This window comes from Semicossyphus pulcher, unplaced genomic scaffold, assembly GCF_022749685.1.
Source record: "Semicossyphus pulcher isolate SPU_LCO1_2020_fin unplaced genomic scaffold, fSemPul1.0.p SCAF_6, whole genome shotgun sequence".
NCBI lineage: Eukaryota > Metazoa > Chordata > Actinopteri > Labriformes > Labridae > Semicossyphus > Semicossyphus pulcher.
This window is the reverse complement of record NW_027211737.1, coordinates 4,140,930-4,166,754: the sequence shown is the minus strand read 5'-3', so window position 1 is coordinate 4,166,754 and position 25,825 is coordinate 4,140,930. Positions and strand designations below refer to the sequence as shown.

Genomic DNA, 25,825 nt, shown 5'->3' with positions numbered 1-25,825 from the left:
GAAGGAGGTGAGGAGGGATGGGACCGGAAGACGAGAGTATACACTTCCGCCCCAGCCTGTGCAGTGCAGAGGCACGTGACGCGCTGTGTGCGCTGCATTCATGTCCGTGTGGATCATTCAGAAAAATATCACCAGATATGTAGTTGCATCGAGCTACAAAGGGGACGACGATATACGGATTCACTTTTAATTACATTTTAAAACCGCGTGGAGTTATTAATTTTGACAATGAAATGATAAAAAATTATTAGTTATTTAGCGGGCTGTTAAATGGCATTAACCCTTAAAAGTGGGTCAAAAATTACCCGGTGAGGTCGTTTTCTTGCAATATCTTTGCAATGAAAAGTTGTGAACATTTCATATTCCTGGTATTCCTCAAAAAACATGTTTTTGATATTATGCCATTTAAATTTTGAAGTTACCTTAAATACAATTTAATTTTAAATACAATTTAATTTTAGTTTTTGTATTACTACCCCAAGCTTCCATAATAAGTAGGTCAAAAATGACCCACATGCATTTCCTGTGGGATCTCATGCATCTTCATTTTTACCTTACAAAATATTTGATGTCATCAAATTCATATATTTCAGCAACATACTTGCACATTCATTCATGTGTGGATGTCATGACTATTGTGTGAAAGAGTATGTTATCATGTATTATCATGTATCAACAAATAAGCTTACATTATAGTTAGCTAAGACTAGCTGGCTAACTAAGCTAGTTAACCTTTACTAACATTACTGTATGTATTGTACGTGTGTGCGCATGCATGTTTGTGTTCATTATATAGCTACATATTGATGGACAGGTTTGCTTGTCATTCAAAACATTCTCTTCCTTTTATGTATCCTCATCCAGGCTGTCATGGCTGCTAGGTAGTCAACAACAGATGTAGGAAATACAATGTGCCTGTGTGCAATGATCACAGCCAGAAACAGGTAGTTTGTCACAGCTGCATACAGTGAGACAATGGTAAATGGACTGTACTTGTATAGCACTTTTTTAGTCTTCCAACCAAGTAAAGCACTTAACATGTCACATTCACCCATTCACACACTGATGGCAAATGTCTAAATGTCAATCTCCAATCAGATCTATGCCCATTCATACCCAATGGCTATGCCACATTGCAATTTGGGGTTCAGTGTCTTGCCCAACGACACTTTGACACGTGACTGCAGCAGTCAGGGATCAAACCACCAACCTTCTGATTGAGAGACGACTGACTCTATCACTGAGCCACAGACAGAGGAACTGTCAATAACTGGACAGTTACGGACAGTCACACACACACACACACACACACACACACACACACAGACAGACACAAAATGGATGTTGACATTTTTCAATTGCTTGTTTTGTGTAATTTTCTTCTTTTTCAGTTATCAAAATGGTCAAAATGTTTTTAAAATGTTTTAAGATGTTAAAAATAAAAATATTTTAAACATGAAATCACATGAAATCATTCAAAAATATAAATATATGTGGACAAAATATAAAACAAACTATAATATAAATAATTACTCTTAACCAAAATAGCATTAAAACACATTCATTCTAATACGGGTCATTTTGACCCACTTATGGAAGGGTGTAGGGTCCAATCACTCGTGCATCTAAGGATTAAAGCGAAAACGGATGTAGGTGACAGTGAAACCTCTTTCCATCTTCGGAATGACATAAAAGGGCCAGTGTTGACAATTTTAAGTTGTGCTACTTATGACAATAACAATAAGAATAATTACAAGGAAATCTGTCTTTCAATGCATTAAAATAAACCAAACTTGTGCACTGGACCTGTCCTATGTCAAACATCCTGGCATTGTGTGCTAATAGTCCTGATGGCGGCGCTACAGCAACAGTCCAAAGTTTAAAACTTTATGAAAAATCATAACAAATCTATCCTAGGTGCTACAACCCTGCAACTTATGCCAACATGTTTCCAAATTTACTAACAATTATAAAACTAAAACAAATTAAACCTATTTCCTCATACATTTTTTGTTCAATTGACACTGACCTTGCTGCACTACATCTTCGTTAACATTACTTCCTGTTGTCAACACCATTGCCAACTGAGTCCCCCCTGACCCAGGGTTTGACAACTTCAACCTCCCTGCTGTCTGAAGCTGCTGTAATAGTTAGAGGTGTTGACAACAACCCTCCCTAGATGCTCAGAGCCAACAGAGTCCACTCAAAGTAACACTAGATTCATGCCAGCTTGTACTGCAATAATATCATGATGACTGCATATGCAGCTTTTAATATCTGTATCTATGTTTTTCTTTCTGCTTTTCATTGTTAATGCATTTGTTTGGGGCTTTGGCAGCATGTTTTGTCAGCCATTACTGTTGTTTTCAATATAGCAATGTGTTTTTCAATTTTATGATGGCCTTCCTGCTTAGCAGGGCCTGCTTTATGTTTACTTCTAGTTCACTCTTTTCTGTGTTTGAGGTCGCTGGTAGGCGAGGCTTCCGTGCACCTGCGAGCACCTGGCCAGTCTCCCTAGGCGCATTTAGGCCCTGGCCTTCCCCACGTGTGATGCTTTATCAAACAATGATATGCTAAGGGCATCATATTACTGTTTGTTTGGCTTCGGCCGTCTTTGTAGTTTTGTCTACCGTCTACCCTTTCAATTACAAGATTGTCACTTATGAAAGGATCAATCTTGGTAAAATAAATGACAGACATGTCTGTATTGCTGACAGGAAGAACACAAAAACTGAAATTTATTCCTGATAACTGAATATTATATATTTGACACTTGATTAGAATCTGCCTTTTCCAGCTTGAAGAGCTGTTTTACTAAACTGGTAGTGGATAATGTCCCAGTTCTCAGGGTTGATCATGATCATGACATGTCGTCGTGAAAAGTTGTGAGTTTAAGACCTGGATGATGCAGAAGCAACATGTTCTTTCTATCTAACATCTTCTATTGAGAGACACATACTGTATCAAAAGATTTATTATGATCTGGACAGTTCTGCTCAAAACACCGGGCCCAATGAACTGTTGTGAAGCAGCTTTCATTTTTAATTCTATAGAATGAAGTCGAAATAAAGACGGAAAATATAGAGAATAAAGTCAAACTGTAGGTATAAGCACCACATATAAGAAAAATGAATGATAGGAGGAAGATTTTTGACATTTCGGTACAAAAAAAAAACTTGACATACTTTGTTGTGTCACAGCCAAATAAACTTCATACATAAATTCAGAAAGGATGTAGTAGATCATTTTTCTGTCTTGGGATAGGAAGTTGTTTCACGAGAACAAACAGTTATTGCAAATGTTTGCAATAAAATGTTTTTGTTAATATTGCATTTTATGTGGGCTGCGCGGTGGTGCACTGGTTAGTGCTGTTGCCTCACAGCGAGAAGGTGACTGCTGCAAACCCTGGTTTGGACAAATTTGGCCTTTCTGTGAGGAGTTTGCAGGTTCTCCCCGTGCATGTTTGGATTTTCTCCGGGTGCTCCGGTTTCCTCCCACACACAGACATGCTCGTTAGGTTCAATGGTCACTCTAAATTGCCGTAGGTGTGGCGACAGTTTATTTCTATTTTTAAATATTAATGATATTAAAACAATGTTCTTATAATTTGCAATATTTGGTGAAATAGTCTGTTTATTAATGTTTGTTAATGTTAGCACAGACAAACTGCACATCATGCTGTGTTCATACTTCTGTGTTTATAAGAATTATAATAATATAATAATATTAAAACTTGACATACTTTGTTGTGTCACAGCCAAATGAACTTCATACATAAAGTCAGAAAGGATATAGTAGATCATTTTTCTGTCTTGGGATAGGAAGTTGTTTCACGAGAACAAACAGTTACTTATATTTGATTTTATTTTTACATTTCCTGTGAGCATTCATTATAAATAATTGTTGAAGGTGAATACTATATGGTTGAAAACAGCCTTTTTAACGGATTTCTACACAAATATCTTCTTTTTGCATGTTGACAATGAATTTGTTTCATATTGATGGCTTATATTAACAAGTGCAGGGCTGCATAGAACTGTCAACATACTTTAGTTCTACTTAACGTCATCTTCATCATCATACTGCTGCTGCTAGTCCATCAAAGAGTCGGGCTATGAGTCAATGAATTTAATGGCAAGTTATTAAAAACTGGAATTCATTCTCCTTGTATCTGGTATTCAAAATGGCCACTTATAACTTCCTGGTACTAATGGAAGTCTGTGCATTTCATGACGATCGAGCATTTTGAACTCTCTTCACAGGGCTCATGTCTAATTTAGTTAGATTGAGGGTCCTATGTAGGATGACCATACATCACAATTTGACCGGGAGCGTCCCGTTTTCAAGCTCCGTGTCCCGAGTACCGACATATCTATAAAACACTAATATGTTCCGGTTTTGAATAGGCCCTGTCCCGGCTATGACCAATTTAAACAGTAAAACAATGCACCATACTTGCAACACTGATTTGTCCGTATGTCAATCAATGTCGTTCCCAAGGCTGTTGCTGTTTTAACCAACAGAAAAACATCACAAATGCACCACTGGTCAAAGTTCAATACTGATTCGTCTGTACATGTGTCAGTCAATCTCGGTGTGCGGTTGTTGCTTAGCTTGCCCTGCTTATCATACTGACAGGACCTGCTGCGTGACACCAGGTAGGCTAGCTGTCATACATATTTTTGTGTTTTCATATTTCTGTTATTGTTATATTTGCCTCAAGAGAATAAAGTCGTAATTTTAGGCTATGGTTAGCCTGTATCTTATTTTGAAGGGTAATATCAGAAGAGCAGCCAGCCGTCTGCACTAAAATGACTAAGATCACGAGTCATTTTCAAATCAAATCACTTTTCAAAGTCCTGACAGTTATGACAAAGTAGTGCTGATGTATTTCATATTTGTGAAACCTACACTAATGTATTGACATATAGCTGTTTAGTGTGCTTGCGCATATCTAGGCCGGAGATCTCGCAAGGTACATGTATGCTAAGCTTCTATGCTACCAAGTTGTGTTAAGCCTCCTGTGCATCATTTACAAGCATAACTTTACAAGACGCTCACTGTGAAGTTATACTTCACACGTTTCTCATTTTAGTGCAGGCGACTGGCTGCTCTTCTTATTTTTAGGATATTTAGGCTAGCAATAGTCTAAAATTACGACTTTATTCTAATAAAATAATAACTTTTTTTCCCTTTAATGTGGCCCTAATACTCAGTCTTGCAGATTTGTAAAAGGTAAAAACGAAGCTTTGTCAGGTCTGTCCTCAAGAAGAGAAGAAAACTACTTTTAAAATGCTCGTTTGTTGAACGGAGATCGGATCGATCATTTCAGATGCATTTGAGGAAGTCGGGATATTTGAATGCCGAACGGCGTTTGTGACACAGCGTCAAGGAAATTTAGAAGTTGAAAGTTAAAGTTGAATTTTAGATCTAGAACAGATTGTTAGCTGAACTTACATGCGGATGTCTGTTTATAGAGATTAATAAGAATGTAAATCATTGTCAGATGATGGTATCTGCCTGCTTTTGCTTTCCACACGGACTGTTTGTCCTGCATACGTTGCAGGTATTTTTCCACAGGATCCGTCTGCGGCGCGTTCCGTGTCTGATCTCTCGAGTCAAGCGATGCATGCGTGGAACAGATCGGGCAGTGTCGTAAAACAGGTTCAATTCTGCGCATGCGCTGACTTTTGCGCATGCACAGAACGGATAGGGCAGTCGGGATGGATGGGGTACTGACCATGGTAGTCTGACTGACGTAGTCAAGAAGCTCCTCAGTGGCAAGGCGCCAGGTGTAGATGAGATTCGCCCTGAGATGCTACAGGCTCTGGACATTGTTGGGCTGTCGTGGCTGACACGCCTCTTCAATGGCGCAATGTTGCGATGAGAGTCAGTGCCTCCAAGTCTGAGGCCATGGTTCTCTGCCGGAAAATGGTGGATTGCCTCCTCTGGGTGAAGAGTGAGTCTCTGCCTCAAGCCAAGGAGTTTAAGTATCTCGGGGTCTTGTTCATGAGTGAGGGTAAAATGGATCGTGAGATTGACAGGCGGATCGGTGCAGCAACAGCAGTAATGCGGGCGTTGTACCGGACTGTGGTGGTAAAGAGGGAGCTGAGCCTGAAGGCAAAGCTTCCGATTTACCAGTCGATTTATGTTCCAACCCTCACCTATGGTTACGAGCTTTGGGTAGTGACGGAAAGAATGAGATTGCGGGTACAAACGGCTGAAATGAGTTTCCTTCGGAGGGTGTCTGGGCTGAGCCTTAAAAATAAGGTAAGGAGCTCGGGAGCTTGGAGTACAACCGCTTCTCCTTCGCATCGAAAGGAGCCAGTTGAGGTGGTTCGGGCATCTGGTAAGGATGACTCTTGGGCGCCTCCCTTTGGAGGTTTTCCGGGCTCGTCCAACTGGGAGGACACCCCAGGGCAGACCAAGAGCTCGCTGGAGGGATTATATATCCTGTCTGGCTTGGGAATGCCTCGGAATCCCCCAGGAGGAACTGGAAAATGTTGCTGGGGAAAGGGACGCTTGGGTCACCTTGCTGAGCCTGCTGCCACCGCGACCCAACCCCGGATAAGCAGAAGATAATGGATGGATGGACAATTAAATTCAAGGCTTAGTTTTGACATCATTTCTGTCTCAGTGGGGACAGGTTTGCTTTACTTATACAGTATCCTGTATAAGCAGTTACTATATCATCATATTAACAGATATATATATATATATACACACACACATATGCACACACACACACATATATATAAACAGAAACAGCCTGCTCTGGAAACACCAGTGGTTTAAACAGATTTATTGAAATCCAGAACAATCGAAACAATAAATAAATATAATTTTGTCTTTCTGCATGTTTGATGGATTTAACATGATCAAGACATATAAACTAGTATTCATAAAACTCTTTGATTATGATAAATAATGTGAACAACAAGAAGAAGGATTCAAAAAAACCCTAAGTGATTCTGCATTATTTTACAGCAGTTGACATCAGACACACAGGGGACTTCTGCCATGTACACATTCAGCAGGAGAAGAGGAATACATAAAACACCACCATTTCTCTAAACTACACCTGCGTATGGCAAACACTTTAAACATTTAACAGAAGGACTGATAAGAAGCAATTTTATTTTTACTAGTTTTAAATGTAATTTCAACATATTTAAATGTCCTTTTTGTCTATTTATGACTTTTAGTTTATAACAACCTTGATGTGATCGGATATATTTTTACAAGATATTGTGTTTCAATGAGTCCAAAGTGATTTACAGATATCTTTAGCAGTTATTCATTTTATTCTCTGTTATAATAACGACTATAGGAAGAAACAATTGCATTTCCAATGTTGACAAAAACACTACATCAAGTTTACACATGTGCGTACATCATTGAAGATGTACAATCCATATTTGGACCAATGGAAATAACTTTTTAAACTAAACTTGAGACTGGTTATAAAAGGAATTGAATATATCTCAAATTGTTACTTGGATAAATATAATTTATGTATTACAAAATTTCTTTCAATTACAAAGTGACATGTCAAGAAAGTCTTTGTCTTGTCAGAATAAAAGTCAAATATATTTTATTAAGAACTTTTTTTGATTTCTACAATGCTCATGAGAAACAGTCAAAATTACATTATGAATATATTAACTTGGACTTGGTTATTGAGTTTGTTTACAAGTTAATGGTAAAAGGGGACTTGTTCAGATTTAGTTAGAGATATCTGCATGAATATGAAAACTAGTAAATAACTAACCTATGATAAAAAGAATAAACAATATGACTAGTAAGAAATGAATTGTAGATATCTTTAATGAAAATGACATCATGGATATGTTGTTGGAGTTCAGTTGTTGACGGCTACAATTGTGAATAAAGTTTCTGATTAAATGTTAAAGGGCTTGCCATCGTACACAGACATTATAACACAGTTTAAGGACCTGAAATTAATGTACGATCAGAAATCTTCAGAGGCTAAACTGGATCAGGCACTTTAATCTTACAAAGTTCTGAGCAGACAACTTATAGAATTTTAATTATCATCATAAAACTGAAAACTCCTGATCAAAGGTCTATAAAAAAAAAGATCTTCCCAAAGTGAACCATTTCATTCAGTCTGAAATAATTTAAGTAAAAGAAAAATAAACCAGAACAATAAAGATTTCTCACCATGCTTCTTATTCGGCTTATGAAACAATCAGAAACATTTCAGAGAAGATGAGCTGGACGCTTTGCACACATTTCTAAACATAAAACGTGACATCACAGACGCCAAGTGAGGGATTTCTAAATAACTCACAACAAAAACACCTGTACAAATAAAATTAAGCATCATCCCCTCATCTTTCCTTTCATTCAAAGTGCTAAAAGTATTAAAAAAACTGATGCTAGAAAGAGAGAAAAACCCCGATAAATCAGTGAGGGTCCTTGTTCAGAGGCCAGCAGAGTTCCAGGTCAGTTCACTTTCACATCAAATTAAAGTCCTGATTCTGTAACTTTTAAAAAAGTTTGAAACTTACACAAACCTGGGGTCTAAAATAACCTCAGCACACCGTGTTACATCACGTGTCTTACAATTATTTTCTTAGTTAGAACTTTCTAAACTTGCAGGACTTATTTTGGTAATGTATCAGCATGGTTCATGACTTGCAGTTTGAGGTCAACATTTTGTTTGATATTTGGTTGAATTGATCGTCCTGGTGGAGATTCTCTGCTTCTTCATCCTTTCATGTGTTGCAGCTCTCGTCATAAGAAGGAGGAGCCTCTGTAACACACAGACCAGCACAAACACTGTTACATATTTCATTTTCATTCATTCATTCACCATTCATCATTTCATATTGGGTGCCTGTTAAAGGTAGGTGGTTGACTTGAATTGAGAGGCTGAGCTCGAGGTGAGAGCAAGCAAACATCCTCATAGATACTCCCCTCCATTTCACTTGGACAGCTCATTAACAGCCCTCAATATAAGAACATATGGCATTGGTTACTGTGCTTTCTTTAAATATGGGTGTGTAAAAACTCAGGTGCTAGGTAACGTGCTGTATTGTAAATGCACTGACCATACTTAAAATGTTTTTGTAAAAGCTCCCTGATACTTCCTGACAGATAATCAGAAACACGTATTGCTCCCCGGGGGAGGAATCGGATTCCATTATAGGTTCTCCTTTTCTAGAATAGAAAAATCAGCATAGAGAAGTTAAACTCCAATACATGTAAACAATAGGTATTTGTGGTGTTAAATGTTGTATGATATTAACTGTAAACAGAAGAATTATGTATTTATTTTTTCCCAGTGTTACCAATCTGAAGGGCATTCTGTGAGCAACTAAATCCACAGCAATACGCCCCTCAAGCATTCAAAGCACCACTGGCTGCAGCTCTATAAAGGTAGCGTTTTGAGCTCACAGGAAAACTGTTCATATAAAGAATGTTTTTGTGAACTCTTCCTCGTTTAAACTGGACTTGCTAACTGGACAGTGAAAGGACAGTGTTAAGAGAGACTCAGGGTATTGAGAGGAAGTCTTTATTTTTTGTCAGGTTTTCCCCTCACATTCAGTCACCACCTGAGCCACAGAAAAAATTTGATTTTGTTGCTTCAATGTCTTTTTTTCCCCTGCAAAAACAATGTTGCAAAACATCAGTTGGGACTGCAGTGATGGACTAAGAATACAAAGGATCTCTGGAGTTAACTCGGGTCACTTACTGAGGTAAACCTGTAAAATGTAGTTAAACCCAATACAGTTGTCACAAATTCTACATTTGCAAAGGTTATTATATTATGTTCTTGTTGACTTGGTTGTAGATAGGGGTGCTTTTGTTCTGTAATTCTAAGCTTAATCCAAAAGGCAACTGGACTTGGATAGAGGACACTCCTTTGAAGACCGCTAGGTTCACATGCTGGCCAGAGAAGGCGGCTGGTTTGATCGAGGTTAAGACGGCAAAACCATCCCTTAACAGAGGTGGTGGCCTCTGACACCACCCGTCACCCACTTACAATGCAGTGTTGAATTCTCTGCCCAAACAGCTAAGATCACACTCACACTCAGGATCATGTGAGCCTAACGACCCATCAACACCAGAGGGTACTAACGACTCGCAGTGATACTAAGTCGTCAGCTCAGGCTAACGACTCACCCCTGATTACACATCTATGAGTATACTAATGACCTACAGAGGCTTATATTTCTAGCTCTGTCCACCAGTCAGTTAGAACTGAAGTCCTGTTGCCTTTTGGATTCAGCTTAGAATTACCATGAACTGGATGTCTGAGAACTTTCACAGACATTTGTACTGGAATGCATTATATTGAAAGGTAAATGTTTTATCCACATTTACATACAAGGTAATTGACCCTTTCTGTGACAGTGTCAACAAAAACTGAACTGAAGCTCTGTAAAGGGAAAATTAGTGACAGAGCTGTTGTATTGATTGCTTTAATATAAAAATCAATAAAAGAATAAAATCTTCTTTATACATCCTGATCCAGGTGACATTCATGACCAGAGCCTGGGTGGTACAAACTGAGCGTGTTCAAACTGACCGTGTGGATAAGACGAGTTGCCATAATCTGGAGGCAGGATTTGTGGTGTTGGCATGGCGACAGCCCCCTCAGTCGGGTATGGTGCTGTGGCACCTGTAGGCCCACCAGGTACAGGTCCCGGTCCGTTCTGCTGCTGGTTCTGGGCGAAGAAGAGGCCGGGGGCGTAGCTGAAAGCGTTGGGTGACACCAGCTGAGACTGGCGCTTGTTGGGGTAGGCGTCGTTCATTGGAGTCCCCCCCTCTGCCCCCTGCTGGTAATCAGCTGGAGGAGCACTGGGAGAATTAATGGAAGACATCCTGGGGCGAGGCGTGGGACGGGGGGCGGGTTTTGGAGCAGGGCGAGGGGGCAGTGTCGGGGTGGTGGCAGAGGTGGAGATAGAGGGGTCAGGGATAGGGTCAGAGGCAGGTGTGTCTGCAGCTGCAGAGGAGGAAGGAGGAGCTGCTCTTTTGGAAGAGCGCAGTTTTTTGTCCAGTGCGATGTTTCCGATGTGGATGGGTAACGTCAACATGACGTCTGGAGACTTTAGACTGACCTGAATAATCAGAGGAAAAGACCATGTTAATTACAATTTTAAAAGGAATACATTTACATCAACACTTCAACTAGAAAGTATTGCATTTGATGAATTGGAATATCATACAAAAGCCCTTTTAGACCTGGAATCTGTAAGTTTGCTTTTGTCACTATGCTGTCAGTGGTCCTGGTTTCATTCAGTCATATTTGTTCATGTGTGTTCAGACTACATACGTACTACATACATAAGGTGTACTGTTGTGTAAGTGAAAGGCAGAACGAGACGGTGAGCATCTGTTTGCAAAAGTAAGGTGAGCTCCAGGCCCTAATGTAAGAAGCAATAAACACACACTACACCTACACGATACCTGCAGTATGCAGAACTCTCTTTTTTCTATAAATAGATGCTAAATCATTCAGAGCGATGCAAATGACCCCAATCACAACACGTAAAGCAGTTTATGTGCATGCTGCGAAAATAACAAATAATCAATCAATCACAATCATGGGTTTGGTCACACGACTTGTAATAATGGCTCGGAAAGAGTTTGAATTGGAGAGAATTGTGGGCAATGCGTCTGGTTCTGAGACAGGGTTTTGCAAAACTGAACCAGTTTTAACCTAGTCAGATTGCTGTTGGGACTTTTGGGATTTTGAATGCGTGCTTATTCAGACATAAGACAAACATGCAAACATTTCTTCGCATTTACAAAGAATGAGCATGATTGGATGGGGCTAAGGTGATTAAAAAAACAAACACAGACAAGCAGAGGCCAAAGCGCGACACGTATGACTGGCAGTGATGGTAGTGACAGAATGAGCATATCTTACCTTGACATAATATTCAATCTTTATAAGATCACAGCCAACCAGGGAGGACTGAGGAAGAGGAGGAATGATCAGCTGCTCCTTCCACTCCACCTCCTTGTTAGCCTTCACCACACCTCCCTCCACCTCCGCTATCGTCCTCAAATCATGGACGGGCCTCTTCATCTCGTAGGTCACTCTCTGAAAACACACACAGACATGAGTTAAATGTCCTGAACTTACACAGTCTGTTGATCCATTGGTGATATTAGAAAACTGATTGGTGCAGCTTTAAACTTGATATCACACTTGAAGGACTAAAAGTGTATGCAAAAAAAAAAGCTTTATCAAAGTGCCTGTGATGTCTGAATTCCAAATACACAATTAAGGTGCAATATACAAAATGACAATCTCTACTAGGTGCACTGAAGCATCTGCATCTCAGACAAATAAACACGATCATCAGCCACATCCCCTCACAAAGCAACCAAACTCCATTGACAAAAGGACCAATTTTAACCTCTCAAATCACAGATCTGGCTGAAAACAAAACTATATTTTAATACCCTTTTTTAAAAGATTTAAGACTTCAGTAAGAGAATACAACATACTAATGTATTCCTCCCTTTACCTTTAACACTAAATCAGTGGCATTCAACTGTATGCTAATATCAACCCAGCCCAGTAGCTCCACACAAACTTTAGCTGCTTTGACTATCTGGTTTGGTTTTCTTCCTTAGACTCTTGGTCTGTTAGGTTAACACGATGGGAGGTGGGGTTGTTAACACATTGAGTGCTATGTTAACAAGCAATGTTAACAGCAAATATTGATTTTCCACAAAGATAACTGACTAAGCACACAACTAAAGTGGAACAAAAAGAGCAGAAAATAGAACAGTATGTAACTGTAAAATCAATTAAGTATACATGTCAAAATACTGTACAAGCATTAAGTAGCCTTTTATGGATTACTATGATTTGGAGATAGTTCTTTGACACAGTATGTCTTCTTTTTTAAGTCCGATCATAACATGCCCCCTCTCAGGTGTAGTCGGGGCTAAAGAAAGTATTTACCTGCATAAGGCTGGCGGCCATGTTGCCCGTTTTCTTCCCCGACTGGTTGTGGATGGAGGCTGTCACCTGGATGACCTGGCCAGGTGTGTAACCCTTCAGGTCACTCTGGGCCTTCAGGACCACTGTGCCTGTTTTCATCAGCATGTAGGTGAACTGCTGAGTCACTGCAGATGAACCGGTTCCCTGCACGGAGAAGGGCAGTGTTATAACATCATGGAGTAATCAAGACTGAAATTCATTCACATTAAGAAAGGAATTGTTGAACATATGCATACATAACACACATCAGCAGAACTGCCTGGACTATTTCTTGGGTAATAAAGTCTGTGCCTGTATCCTGTCATGAGGTTTGCAGTCACATGATTTGGACTTAAGTCATGAATCTGATTACTTTAGATCCATCTTTACAAAATCCAAAAAGACTTGACACCTGACCCTTTGAGTTAAACATCCTCTTAACTCTTAAATCCAAAGATGGAATAATATCAGAAAGCTTTGCAGCTAAGCAGCTCTTCTTGTCTCAGAAAAAAGGTGTATTTCCCAAAGGTCATTTGTGTGTTCTACCCTGAAAACTACATGAGCATCAGTTCAAGCTGTTGGAAAGCAAAACTTGATTTTCATGAAATTAATGTAATAAGTTGATTGACACAGTAGTGTTGAATCAGGAAGTGAGCTGTTTCTTCAATGTGTAATTCTGTTCCTCCTGTTAGTCCTCTCATTGTCAGGTTTCTGACTTCTGCTCAGTGCTTTCTCTTCACACTGTAGTGTTTTACCTTCTTAAGCAAAAGTACAGCTGTCAATTAAATCTTGTGTTGTCATCTTTGAAGTGGACTACTGATGGACTTTATTAGGGATTCAAATGAGACTCAGATTAGCTGAAATTATATCAAACTCCAACCCTAGTCCAAGGAAATGTAATTATTTTTTAAAATTAGTTAAGTAGCTGTGGCTTAGAGGTGCATTATGACTTGTTTAGGACCGGAAAAAGAAAGTCTAGGACTTGTTGACCATAGTATGTAAGAAGTGGACGTAGTAGGGGTGGGAATCTTTGGGTGTCTCACGATTCGATTCCGATTCTTGGGGTCAAAATTTGATTCAAAACGATTCTCGACCCAAAATCTATTTTTGAATTAGTATATGCTTCAGGATCTACTCCAGTAAATAACAGTATGAAAGCCTAAGATTATATAATTTTCATTTTTGAAAAAAGTTACCAGCTCATTACAATAATAACACACAAAGGCAAATCTACCCCTGAGGTAAATGTTACCTTTGGTCTTAGACCAAATTTTCCACTGGCACTCTGGGCCAGTAATTTTCTAAATTCACTGGCTCGGCCATTAAAACCACTGGCCCTGAAATAATTTGTTTTCTGTATTATTTGAATGTCAAACTTTGTTTCTCCCTATGAAAGGATTCTTATTACTGAATGTGTTCAATTGTAGAACTACTAAAATAGACCAAACATTATCATATGGGTATAAATAAAGAGGTTTAATAATAACAGTAATTTCTTGCTGTGTGTGCGCTAAAGGTGGTAGCCGTCGAAAGTATACAGTGTGCGAAACGTCCGCTCAGTTAACGGTCCGTTTATGTAGCCACAGTGTTAACGTGCACTGGGACGAGGTGCCACTGATAACAGGAATAGACACACTTATAGCCACCTCGCGTAACTGCCTGTTTGCCTCGATCATCCCACAGGCGCATCGGTGACAGAAGCAGCGTTGTGCGCGTGTTTCCAGTTTACAGGCAGGTGACACACAGACTGCATGCACAGCGGTCCGTTCACTGTGTGCTCTCACAAAAAGCTGCACTAATGTAATATCAGACAGACTTTTCCTGTTGTTCAATGTGTGGGAAACACTGCCATGGGTGTTACGAGGGTCATCAGCGTTGGGAGAAGTAATTCTCCCTCGGGTGTGTATGAAAACTACTAAACTGTGTGTTTAGGCCAGTAAAGACAGTATTGCAAAAATGATGTGGTCTTTGAACGTGACACCAGTGACGTTACTGAAAACCGTATACCACCCACCTCTATCTTTCCTATTTTTTTTCATAGTCCAGTGCACTCTGCTTTTTTCCCAACTGTTTAATAGAAGTCTATGAGAAAATGAGCCTTGAGTAAACATTTTCCCAATGAGTTTATGGTCTCAATCTCTAGTTTCAAGTCTTCTTCATTACAGCAAGATGTTTGCAAACGATGTGATCATTTAGGGTAAAATAGACAATAAAGCAGGGGATGCATTAGCATGTGGCTTTGTGATGGAAAATACACTACCACTGCGACATGTCATCCTTAATCGAAATGTAGCAATGCGTATCCACCCTCTCGTCCAAATTCGGTCACTTCTGGCTCCAAAGAACAAGATGGCGACAGCAAAAATACCAAATTCGAGACTTCACAAAAATAGTCCATAAACCAAAGGGTGATGTCATGGTGGCTATGTCCACTTCTAGTCAAGTGTATAAGGCCAATGGTCCTGACCTTGGACGTAACTTGCTCTTGACCTCTGAATTGATCTCGTAACCAAGACTTGGCATTTAGTTGGGGTTTGCAAAACACTGACTTAACCCCTCCAATGGAAGTTGCCTGCGCTACGCTGAAGGGAAGAGCTGGGCAGTCGTAAAATCTTTTGCCTGAAGAATTTGTAACAACACATAACTAGCCTTAAAACGAACAAATCGTCAGTTTTAAATGAACCAGAAAACATATTGGTGGTCGTATTTTTACACTCCGAAGATCAACCTGTGACAGAGTAGGATTGACTATAAACATGCGTATAATAATGTTTCCTACCCAAATGTCCGGCACTTCATTCAGGTTTAGAAGTCGTAGCATGTAGAAAGGTTTCTCTGTGTTGTAGTCCTTTGAAAACCGCGGAGTGTCAATAAAAGACCTCACTCTGTAAACGATCCGACCATAGTTTCCTTCAAAGGATGTCGGAGCCGTTTCTGTGGGAAAGAAGTCAAATATGAATTGGCCTGATCACACATTAGCATTGCAGACTAATGATAAATCAACTGGATGACAATTGTGTAATGGAAATTTTGGCAGACATTTGGATTGTGTTATATAACAGCCAAAACTTCCTCCTCACGGTATAAAAGATAACAAAGCTTCACAGACACAAAAAATATTTTCTATTTCACAACTTTTTAAACCTGACAGAAGACATTTCAGACACTCCAGAGAGTGTACACCTGCTGTCACTTTAGTGGTAAACACTCGTAAACATTTCACGTAATGTTTTTAGATCCTAAAGAGCAAACAGACTGGTTGGGTTGCTTTTGAGTTTCAGTGTTGTTCCTCTCGTCACACTGTGTACAAGGCTTCACCTGGAAAGATAAGTGGCCCAATGAAGGCTAAACACAAGAACTGGCTGTGTTCAACTGTGCATGAGAGCACAATGTGACGATAAGAATTAAGGGACAAGGTGTACAAGAATCAAGACTTTGCCAAAGAAATTCTGCCAAAATTAAAAAAGGAAAAACAAAAATCTTTGTGTTTGTGTAGAAACTTGGAGCTAAGATACCTTTAAGGTTATAATTAGAGACAATGAGTTATTAATCTCATAATCCAAACACACTTATGTTTTCTTGTGATCTGATTTAAATGTTCCATGAACCATTAGCAAAATATTTTGGTAACACTTCAGAATGAAATATGTAAGTATGTTAGAATAACAAACGTGCTTTCAAAACAGCATTCCTGTTGTTTAACTGTCCACCCTGCTGATGTCATGAGGGAGTGCTCTCAGATGGCACTGTTATGAGTAAGTGGAACAAACTGACGGCGGCTGACATCACTCTGGACATCAGGTGACAGGAAGCGGGGGTGGCAGATGGAAATCTTGAGGATAATCAGCGAAATAAGCGACACACCCATCGCTTCTTTCATTCAAATGCTCCAATAAGCATATTCACGTGGCGGCCATTTTCCCTGACTTCACACTCAGGGTAGGAAGCTCAAATACGGTTATAATTGTAATAATAATTTTAACACTTTTTGATTGATCAGAAATTCAAAAGACCATGGATATTGAAAATCTGGATGAACGTGGGGTCAATATATCAAGTTAAAATAACTAGTTTGATAACCGATTAGTTACCATGCAACTGCAGCTAAGATTAGCATTCATCTACTTCCTAGCTAACAGTAGTTATGTTACGGTTTGCCTTTTTTATTTCTTCCACATAAGTTAGAGGCTCAGGGTTTGTTTACACTCTGTCTTATTCTCTGGGCATTTCCCAAACCGGACCCTCCCCACTCCCACTCCGTCACAGAGTGAACTCCATTTGACGTCACACTCAAAGCTGAATGGAGTACCCTTCGTTTAGGTGAAGGGATTAAATACAGCACCGAGCCTTGCGACGAACTCCCTTCACTCCAGCGGAGGCAGGAAATGTGTGTAACAATGGTTTCACGTCATAAATAACTATGCGACTATAAGCCACGTAAATACCAGTGTGGCAGAGTCATTAAAATCAATTAACTTTATGAGGAACATAAACTTCCTCCCGAGCTTCCTTTGTGGCTTTTCCTATTTGAAGCCTAAATATATTTTTCAAAATCGTGTTAATGACCTGCTGGGTTTTTTACAGCCGTCCTTGTTAATTTAAACTCTTTAAACTTTTCTCTTTCTAGACAAGAAAACGGTTTATTAAATCCTGAATATAACGTTAACTTTATAAGAAGCTTTATTAAGCAGTTCTCGTTTGTATGGATAATAACACAGAAGATAACACAGCGTTGCACCTGCAGCGGTGCAGACTCGCTGGTGGAGGGAGTGGTTCGGGAAAGGCGATGACTTTCCTAGCACTTGGTAAGTAGAGTGGTATTCAATTCTGTACATTTACATATTTCCTTTAAAAACAGGAAGTAAGGAGGAAGAAATATTGATAGGTCAATAGCACTGACTGCAACAGCATTGAAACACAAACACAGTGACGATGGATAATTGGTAGCTACAACTTTCACTTATAGACTCTAAATAAGAAGCGGATGCTCTTTCTAATGTCCAGCAGGGGGCGACTCCACTGGTTCCAAAACTAAGTTGTATTGAAGTCTATGGGCATACTCTTCTTCTTGCTGAATTTATTACCTCAGCAAACACTTTCTAATCACTCTATGATCTCAATCACTTGTTTCTTGTTTACAGCAATTTGTTCATTTTGCAAATTATGGTCCCATTTAGAGTAAAGCTGAAAATAAAGCAGGGGATGCTTCGGGGCCCGGTAACCTGACAATGTATTTTTCAGCACTGGGTTTGACTAAAAGGAAGGAGGAATAGCCATTTCATTTTTTCAGTGAGTAAAGTTTTTAAGCTGGTTTTCCACTAGCCAAAATCAGCATCACAGTTAATTAATACAACAATACTAGCACATACGTTGCATACAATGTAGCATTTGCTAACCCCACAGTCACACTCTTAAGCTCCCTCTTATTTAAAATACAGTCACTTCCGGCTCCATAAAAACAAACAAAAACAAGATGGCAAAGATCAAAATGCAAAGCACGAGGCTTCAAATCAGCAACCCTCAAACCAGTGGATGAAATCATGGCAGCTACTTCCTCTTTTGAATATTTTGAATGTATTTTCAATATTCCATTGGAAGCAGAATTAGGCCTTCCAAAACAGAGTGAGGATTAAACATGGTTCATGTTTTCCAGAAAATGACCAAACCTAAAAACAACTCTCTTTTTGTCATTGTTGCCCAGATACTGGCATACAGGTGACAATCAGTGCTCTACAAATATTAAATAAAGACTTCTTTTATGTTTTGTGGGAGCTTCAAATGTTCATCTAAAATGGTCCATTATGAGGTACTAACTAGGACAAATTGAACAGGTTCAAACAAATGTTGGAAATCAGTGCAGTATTTCACACAACACCCATAAGCCTCAATGAATGATGGAATAAGAGTCCCAGCCTCACTGCTGCTGAACTGTAAGCAAATGAGAATAAATATCCACATGCCAGGACATGTCTGTCAGGCTGCAAGGGCAAAACACACACAAACAGAAGAAAGAATGCGAGTCAAGAGTTAATCCCATCACTCCATGCTCCTACCTGGTATGAGAAACTTGAAGGGGAAAGTGTGTTCTCCCTCTTTCAGGGTTCCTGTACAGGAAACAAAGAGCACAGATAACATCCGTCAGTGGAAACAGGAACAATCGGCCTGCTGTTTCCCACCAGGCAGACCTGCCTCAGGCTGCATGCAGTGTCCACGGTGGAAACTGGGAAACTTCAGATCTACAGTCTTTACACGTCACTTACTTTTATTTTCCACAATGTAAATACAATAAATATATTTTTAATTGTTACAGTATTTATGAAACATGTTTGAGTGTGTACAAAGAAGTAAGTTATAAGAACAACTGATCTCTCCATTTGGTGAATTTGGCTCTACATGAACTGCACATGCATAACTGCATAGTTCAAAACACACAATCAGTGTATCACTTTCAGTTGCTCTGCAGTGAACGTACCTTTGTCTGCAACAGAGACAGAGCTGTTGAAGTACTGCTCCTCCATCGACCACGCCGTGTCATTCACCTTACTGGTGATGCCACAGAAACCATTGCAGTTCACTTTGATGGCTGCAGAAAGGAATACACAGATTGGAGGTTTTAGCCAGCTGCAGCATGAAATGCTTCTCATAACTAAATAATGTCATTAGGCAGAGTTATTAATTTGATTTCCTGTGTGGGCAGAAACAGAAACAAAAACAAACAAGAGTATTACTCAGAAAGCCATCAAAGGAGAGAGGAGTAATATGAAACCCAGTTCTCTTGCAGTTCTGTGACTGAGGAAAGAATTGCCTTTATATTATAAGTTAGCCAGAGACAAGGCTTGGCTGAAGAAGTGTTGGGTGATAAAATTAACTCAATATGATAAAAATCACTGTGACAACCATGATAAACTACATGTTTTTTTCCTGGATATGGATAGATCAAACAGACTTTAACACGGTGAACTTAAATAACAAGTCAGTGGGCAGTTTCAGCTTTCATACCACAAAGAATCGTTTGAGCTACTAGAGATGAAAGTGAATGTTTTTTTGAAAAACTGGGAAAGAATTTCAGTAACCGAGCCAAACAGAAGGGAGTGAACTCTTGGTATTCATGGTACGTTATAATATGATGTGAATTTTATGGATCTTAAAAGTGATGAAGCACAGAGACATGGTGTGCAAGATAGGCCATCAGTTGGTGCCTCCTAATACACAAACCACAACAAATCTATTCCATCACCTGAAAATAAAGTATTCAATACGTGTCCCCAGTATTGAAGTCCCAGTATGCTTTCGGAGTTTTATGGAAGGGCTGGCTGCTGGCCGGATGGTCGGATATTAAAACAAGGCCCCATCTGATGTGTTTTAAACACTCAGACTGAAAGTTTGACTTGATACTACTATACTAGTGATAAAACATACTGGTGTGGGCATAACATCACAGAGTTGACAGCACAGAACACCAAGCAGTGTTCCTTTAAACATCCGGACATCGGGGCAGGTATGTTGTCAAGAGATTTGAGCGCTGCTATTTTGTTTTACTTGCATCGAGCATGAAAAGGAGAGATTGGTGAGCATCACATAAGAAATACTCTTTATTTTGTCACTATTTTGTAGTAAAATATGCTTATGTTAGCTCATTGTTTCAAATTCTTGAGACGTGATTACACCTTGTAGCTTTATTAACGAGTTACTGACGTCGTTGGACTTGTTGGAACTGATGCTCAAACAGCCTCCACCAGGGAAACACGAGCTGACACCACCAAGTACAAACCACACTGTTCTCTGAAACATCTGTGGGTGCTGTAGCATTAAGAAGAAGATTTTCCTTCATTAGAAGTAATGTGAACAATATAGGGTAAACTTTCTCAAACATACATTTGGCCATAAAGTGTATCCATAATGCTTTTTATTGCTACTTTTTAAGGCTGTTAAAACTAAACTTTAACTTTTTGTCCTTTCATTCAGTTCAGACCAGCAACAGACTCCTGTATCAGCCTCCATGAGTCCCATGTTTTACATGTAAGAAGCACTTCTATCAGAGTTATTTATCAGTGCCGCCTTTTGACCAGACATTTCAGCATTCCAGCCGACTACTTTCTTACTGTTTCAAGTCACGGCACCATTTTGATTTTATCACTGATCTGTGTGAAAGATTTTAGTCAGCTAGTAACTTAAAGTCAGTACTACTATAGTCTGTGTTTTTACCCGCTTAAACTTCTGTTTGTTTTTATAGAGGAGGAGACCTCTCAGGAACAATGATGAACACTGAGGGAAGGAGACCTCTTTGGATAATTCGGCTCCCAGTAAAACGGTGTGCAAGAATGTTCAGGGGTCGAATAAGGCTTTGAGGTTTATAAAGTTAACAGCCTGTCATGCTGTTGAAACTGCAAAACTGCAGAGATACAAGTGATAAAATACAAGTGAATTCAGGGTCTTCTCAATAGATCTCACTTTTAGCAGCGGGTGGCTGTGGCTCAGTGGTAGAGTCGGTCGTCTTTCAATCGGAAGGTCGGAGGTTCGATCCCCAGCTCCCTCAGGCTACATGTCGAAGTGTCCTTGGGCAAGACACTGAACCCCAAATTGCTCCCGGTGGCATAGCCAACGGGTATGAATGTGATATCTGATTGACAGTTGGGCACTTTACGTAGCAGCCTCTGCCATCAATGGGTAGTGTAAAAGCAGCTTTGAGTGTTCGCAAAGACTAGAAAAGCGCTATATAAGTACAGTCCATTTAGCAGGCAGCCCTTCTGTTATCATATGATTTATACTGTTATCAGTCTAAAAGTTAATACAGCTGACTTTTTTTCTATGCAGCACCTCTCATTATTTTTGTTGGATCAGGGGTGAACCATGATTCATTTTTAATGCGAGTGTCAGTGTTTGCCCGGTCATAAATGTGTCTCTTGTCTCTCATAATCCATCAGTGATTCACACTGTTGCCGAGAGAGTTTGTTTCCTGGGAGGCGGCCTCGCTGTGAAGCTGGCGGTCTGACCGGCTCTACCTGAACAGGAATGCAAACAGACTGGAGGCTCCACAAGCGTTCAAACAGAAACTCCTGAACACATGAAAGCTGCTCTCAGCAAGTCGACACACAAAGAGAGCCGAGAGAGAGCAAGAGAGAGCACCTGAGAGTGATCTCAAGGAGAAAGGGTCACCTCATGATTACAAATGAGCATTTAGGCTGCAGCCTGCTTTCAAAGCAGTCACGCTTGTGTTACTCTCGCGGTACGGTGACACAAAAGTGCTGTGATTTTAGTTTAATTAATGCACACTTATGTTTTTACATCTTTCAGTCATTACAGTAAAGTCCCTGATATCTTTAATTTCAACAGACGAGCATTTCGATGAGAGGCTGCTCTGAGTTGGACGTGTCAGTCACTCACTTTTCCAGTTCCAAGTTCCTTTTTCCCGTTTGACCTCTTTTAGTTTCAGTTTGTGTTTATGAGTTCATCATGCTGAGAAACTTGTTATGTATTCATTTGAAGTTGACCTGACAACTGTAAAGCTCTTTACACTGGTCTAAAGTACAGTTAATTCAGACCTTCGCCTGGTTTAGGCTCACCTGCATAGGCTCAGTGTGTCCTCGAGGAGTGATTTTAAAGTTCTCTCACTTGTTTACAGAGCTCTACATGCTTCAGGAGCGGTCGACATTACTAATCCTTTGTTGTGTTATCGTCCATCACAGCCTCTGAGATCCTCTGCAGCCAGCTCTCTGAATATAAACTGTCTCACAAATGTAATAATTGGAAGCCAAGATTTTTTTTATTAAATCTGTCTCAAAACCATGAAACTATTTCCAAACGACAATTTAAATCATATTCAACATTGCATTAAACTGTTACTTTCAAAGGTTTTTTCATCCTTTCATGCCTTCACGGACAGAGAGAGGACAGTGGATCGTGTCGGAAACAGGGAGGAGAGTAGGGATGACGCTGCATTGAGGACTATCGCCCCTGTATATGAACCGTGTGTTTTAACTGCTGAGCTAAACCGGTGCCTCATTTGTCTGTTACTTTCATTTATTCTTATCTTTACATATTTTATTGATCTTATGCATTTTTCCTTTTTCACATATTTCACATGTTCTTTTGTTCTTAGCACATACCCTTTGTTTCTATGTGGTGTCTGTTTGGTTTGTTCATTCATTTGATTCATCCCGAATTTCCCCCCCTGGGTATCAATAAAGGATTATCTTATCTTATTCTTGGTTTTATTTTGCTCCCGCTTTAATTTTGATTTGTTCTCCTAATTACTCACTTCATCATGAAGCATTTTGAGCTACATTCCCCCTGTACGAAATGTTTTCCCACGGCTCTCATTCCGTTAACAGCTGTAACTAACAATCTTCATACCTGAGAGGTGGAGACAAAGAAAAGCTCATTGAGTTTTAAGCACAACTGAAACACCACTGAATTCATAGCATCTTAAATTATCCAACTTGAAAACCACCTGTATTTATTTATGTGATTTAAATTCCCCTCTTGAAGTTTCCATTTCAACAAAGAACATTTGCTTTCACTAATTTAATTCAAATCAAAAATGTAACATTCAGGCTGTCTGTGAAAAGTTGAGTAATGTTCAAATCACACAAATTCAGACATGTGAAATATTTAACTGCTAACTGCATTGGCTGTCTTTAAATCTTACAACTGAGTGGTTACATTTTACAAACATGCACTAACTAGATTATCAAATAGAAGCTATAGCAGCTTTTTTTGCTTCAATTAAAAGGGTGAGACACTAATATTTTATTAAGCACTTGCCCCAAAGGCAAACAAGCCCCTAAATTTGGTGGCCAAAGTACAGTTTTGGTTGCCCAAATGTAAACTCCAGTAATTACAACACAAAAAAACTAACACAGCCGACCTTTTCATTGCCATTTAAATCAGAAACTAAATTTATTTGTACATACATAAGTACAGTCAATCGTACTAATGCCGTTTAAAATATGTCAACTTAATTCATTTCTTCTATCTGACGGGGCAACGTCATCATGTCAGCCGTTATTTTGAGTGTCGTGGTTAGCTGTAGCTTTAGCAGGAGTCCATCAATGATGCAGAGGAGAACACTGGAGTTTTTCCAAAAGTCCAAAATCAACCAAAACAGCAACAGAACACGAGGACGCAGTTTTCAGCTGCAGTACGAGTGAATCTGCAACCTGCTCAAGCTCTTTGCTGCTGCAGCGGCTCAAGAGCCGGAGCATCGCTCGCAGTATAGCGATAACACTTACTCAGCAAAGAGATAAAACAACCTGTCAGTTCATAGGGTATTCTTTAAGCACTAAGCAACATAGAGCTGCAATGACAGGTCGATTGTTGGACGAAAAAGGAATACACAACTATTTTAAAGCAAAGACAACAAACATTAAATAGTTTTTTTGAAAAGTGAGAGTTTGCCGATTTTCCTTGTCGTAGTAAATTAAGACATTCTGATGGTTGTGTCACTGCTCTATGGTGATTTATGAAACAAACAATCAATCAAGAGAAAAATAAATCATTATCTGCAGCCTCTTGGATCTGAGCCGTGACTGACTGTCAGTAGTTGAGTGGCCTCTTTGATAAACCTTTAGTCCTTTTGTCCCAGTAAGAGCTGATCTCAGTTAACACCTGTTTGCTATCTGATCCCACAACATGTGTCGCATTTCAAAATAAACTGTCTCCAACGTCTTTCTGACAAAGAGCACGACACAATGAAAAGGATAAACAGTGAAACAACACAAGCTGACCACATGAATGAGAGCTACAGGAGACTTATATCAGACATGTCACACAAAGGAACATACTGTATATCTCTGGAAGCAGGGCTGAAGTTCATATAGCCTATCCTTTAGGAAAATAATGTGGTCGTATTTTAATACCGATAGCTTAATGATGTTGTCCTGCATCTAAACACCAAGTCAAATTCCTGTATGAGTAAACCGTCTTGACAATACACTTTATTCTGAGTCTGCTAGTATGAGTGTTTCAGAACATCACATCCTGTATTAAATGTTGTTTTTTTGTTGTTTAAATATTTTTAATTTAATATCCTCATTTTAGGTCAATAAATGAATAAATAAAAGTCTTATCATAACCCCACCACATTTCAATTCCTGAGAAAGTGCAGAGTCACTGTCAACCCGTGTCCTATCTTCATATTTGGTTCATGTCTTCAGAGAAGTTGTAAATCTTCTGTTGAGACATTTCTCCTACTTTCAGAGTAATGTCACAAATCATAAAACCGGAGTGTATTTCAGAGGGCATGACTTTATAACTGAAGAGTTCTCTGAAAATCTCCCTCAAACCCAGAATCGATGTGCAGGAACATTACACAGCAGTGCTGCTGTAGGACATGATGATGAACATGACAAAGTCCACTTTAAAAGCCTCACTACCATTGATGTGAATTTTTAAATAGGTTAGGATATGTCCACAGTTAAACCAAAGCGGGAAAGGCCTGAATAACACATTATGCAATCTCTACGGCTAAATCTCTCACTTCCTTGTTTAGCCGCGGCGGTTTTCCCACAGGTGCGCAAAGGTTGGCAGAATAACCGCATTGTTAGCACTCTCTTACCTTTACACTGCAGCTGCTGGGCCAGCTTGATCCTCACGGTTCCGGAGATGGACTCTCCCGGACTGTACAGCTCTTTGTCTGAGTCAAACGTGATCTCAAACTCCTGAAGTTTCCCCATGTCTCCCCCGATCCACAGCGAGACTGAAGTCTTTCTCACCTGTGCGCACACAACCCAGCAACAAGCACGTTGACGACTCCCTGGACCCGCCCCTGCACGTGACGTCACCGGTCTCTCCCGAAAACAAGAAAATAAAAGCATAGCAGGAAAAACTAATGTCTTAAAAAGATGCGCTTAAAAA

General features: G+C 39.6%; 1 protein-coding gene across 1 annotated transcript; it reads right to left on the bottom strand.

The window, feature by feature from the left end:
• Positions 1–7,809: 7,809 nt before the first annotated feature.
• On the bottom strand, positions 7,810–25,672 carry arrdc1a (arrestin domain containing 1a). Its single transcript, XM_069682321.1, has 8 exons — positions 25,527–25,672; positions 19,443–19,553; positions 19,024–19,074; positions 15,750–15,904; positions 12,953–13,135; positions 11,903–12,079; positions 10,559–11,090; positions 7,810–8,779 (listed from the first exon to the last, which is right to left on the bottom strand). Exons 1-8 carry the CDS (start codon positions 25,642–25,644, stop codon positions 8,742–8,744), a joined length of 1,365 nt encoding a protein of 454 aa, XP_069538422.1. The 5' UTR covers positions 25,645–25,672; the 3' UTR covers positions 7,810–8,741.
• Positions 25,673–25,825: the final 153 nt, after the last annotated feature.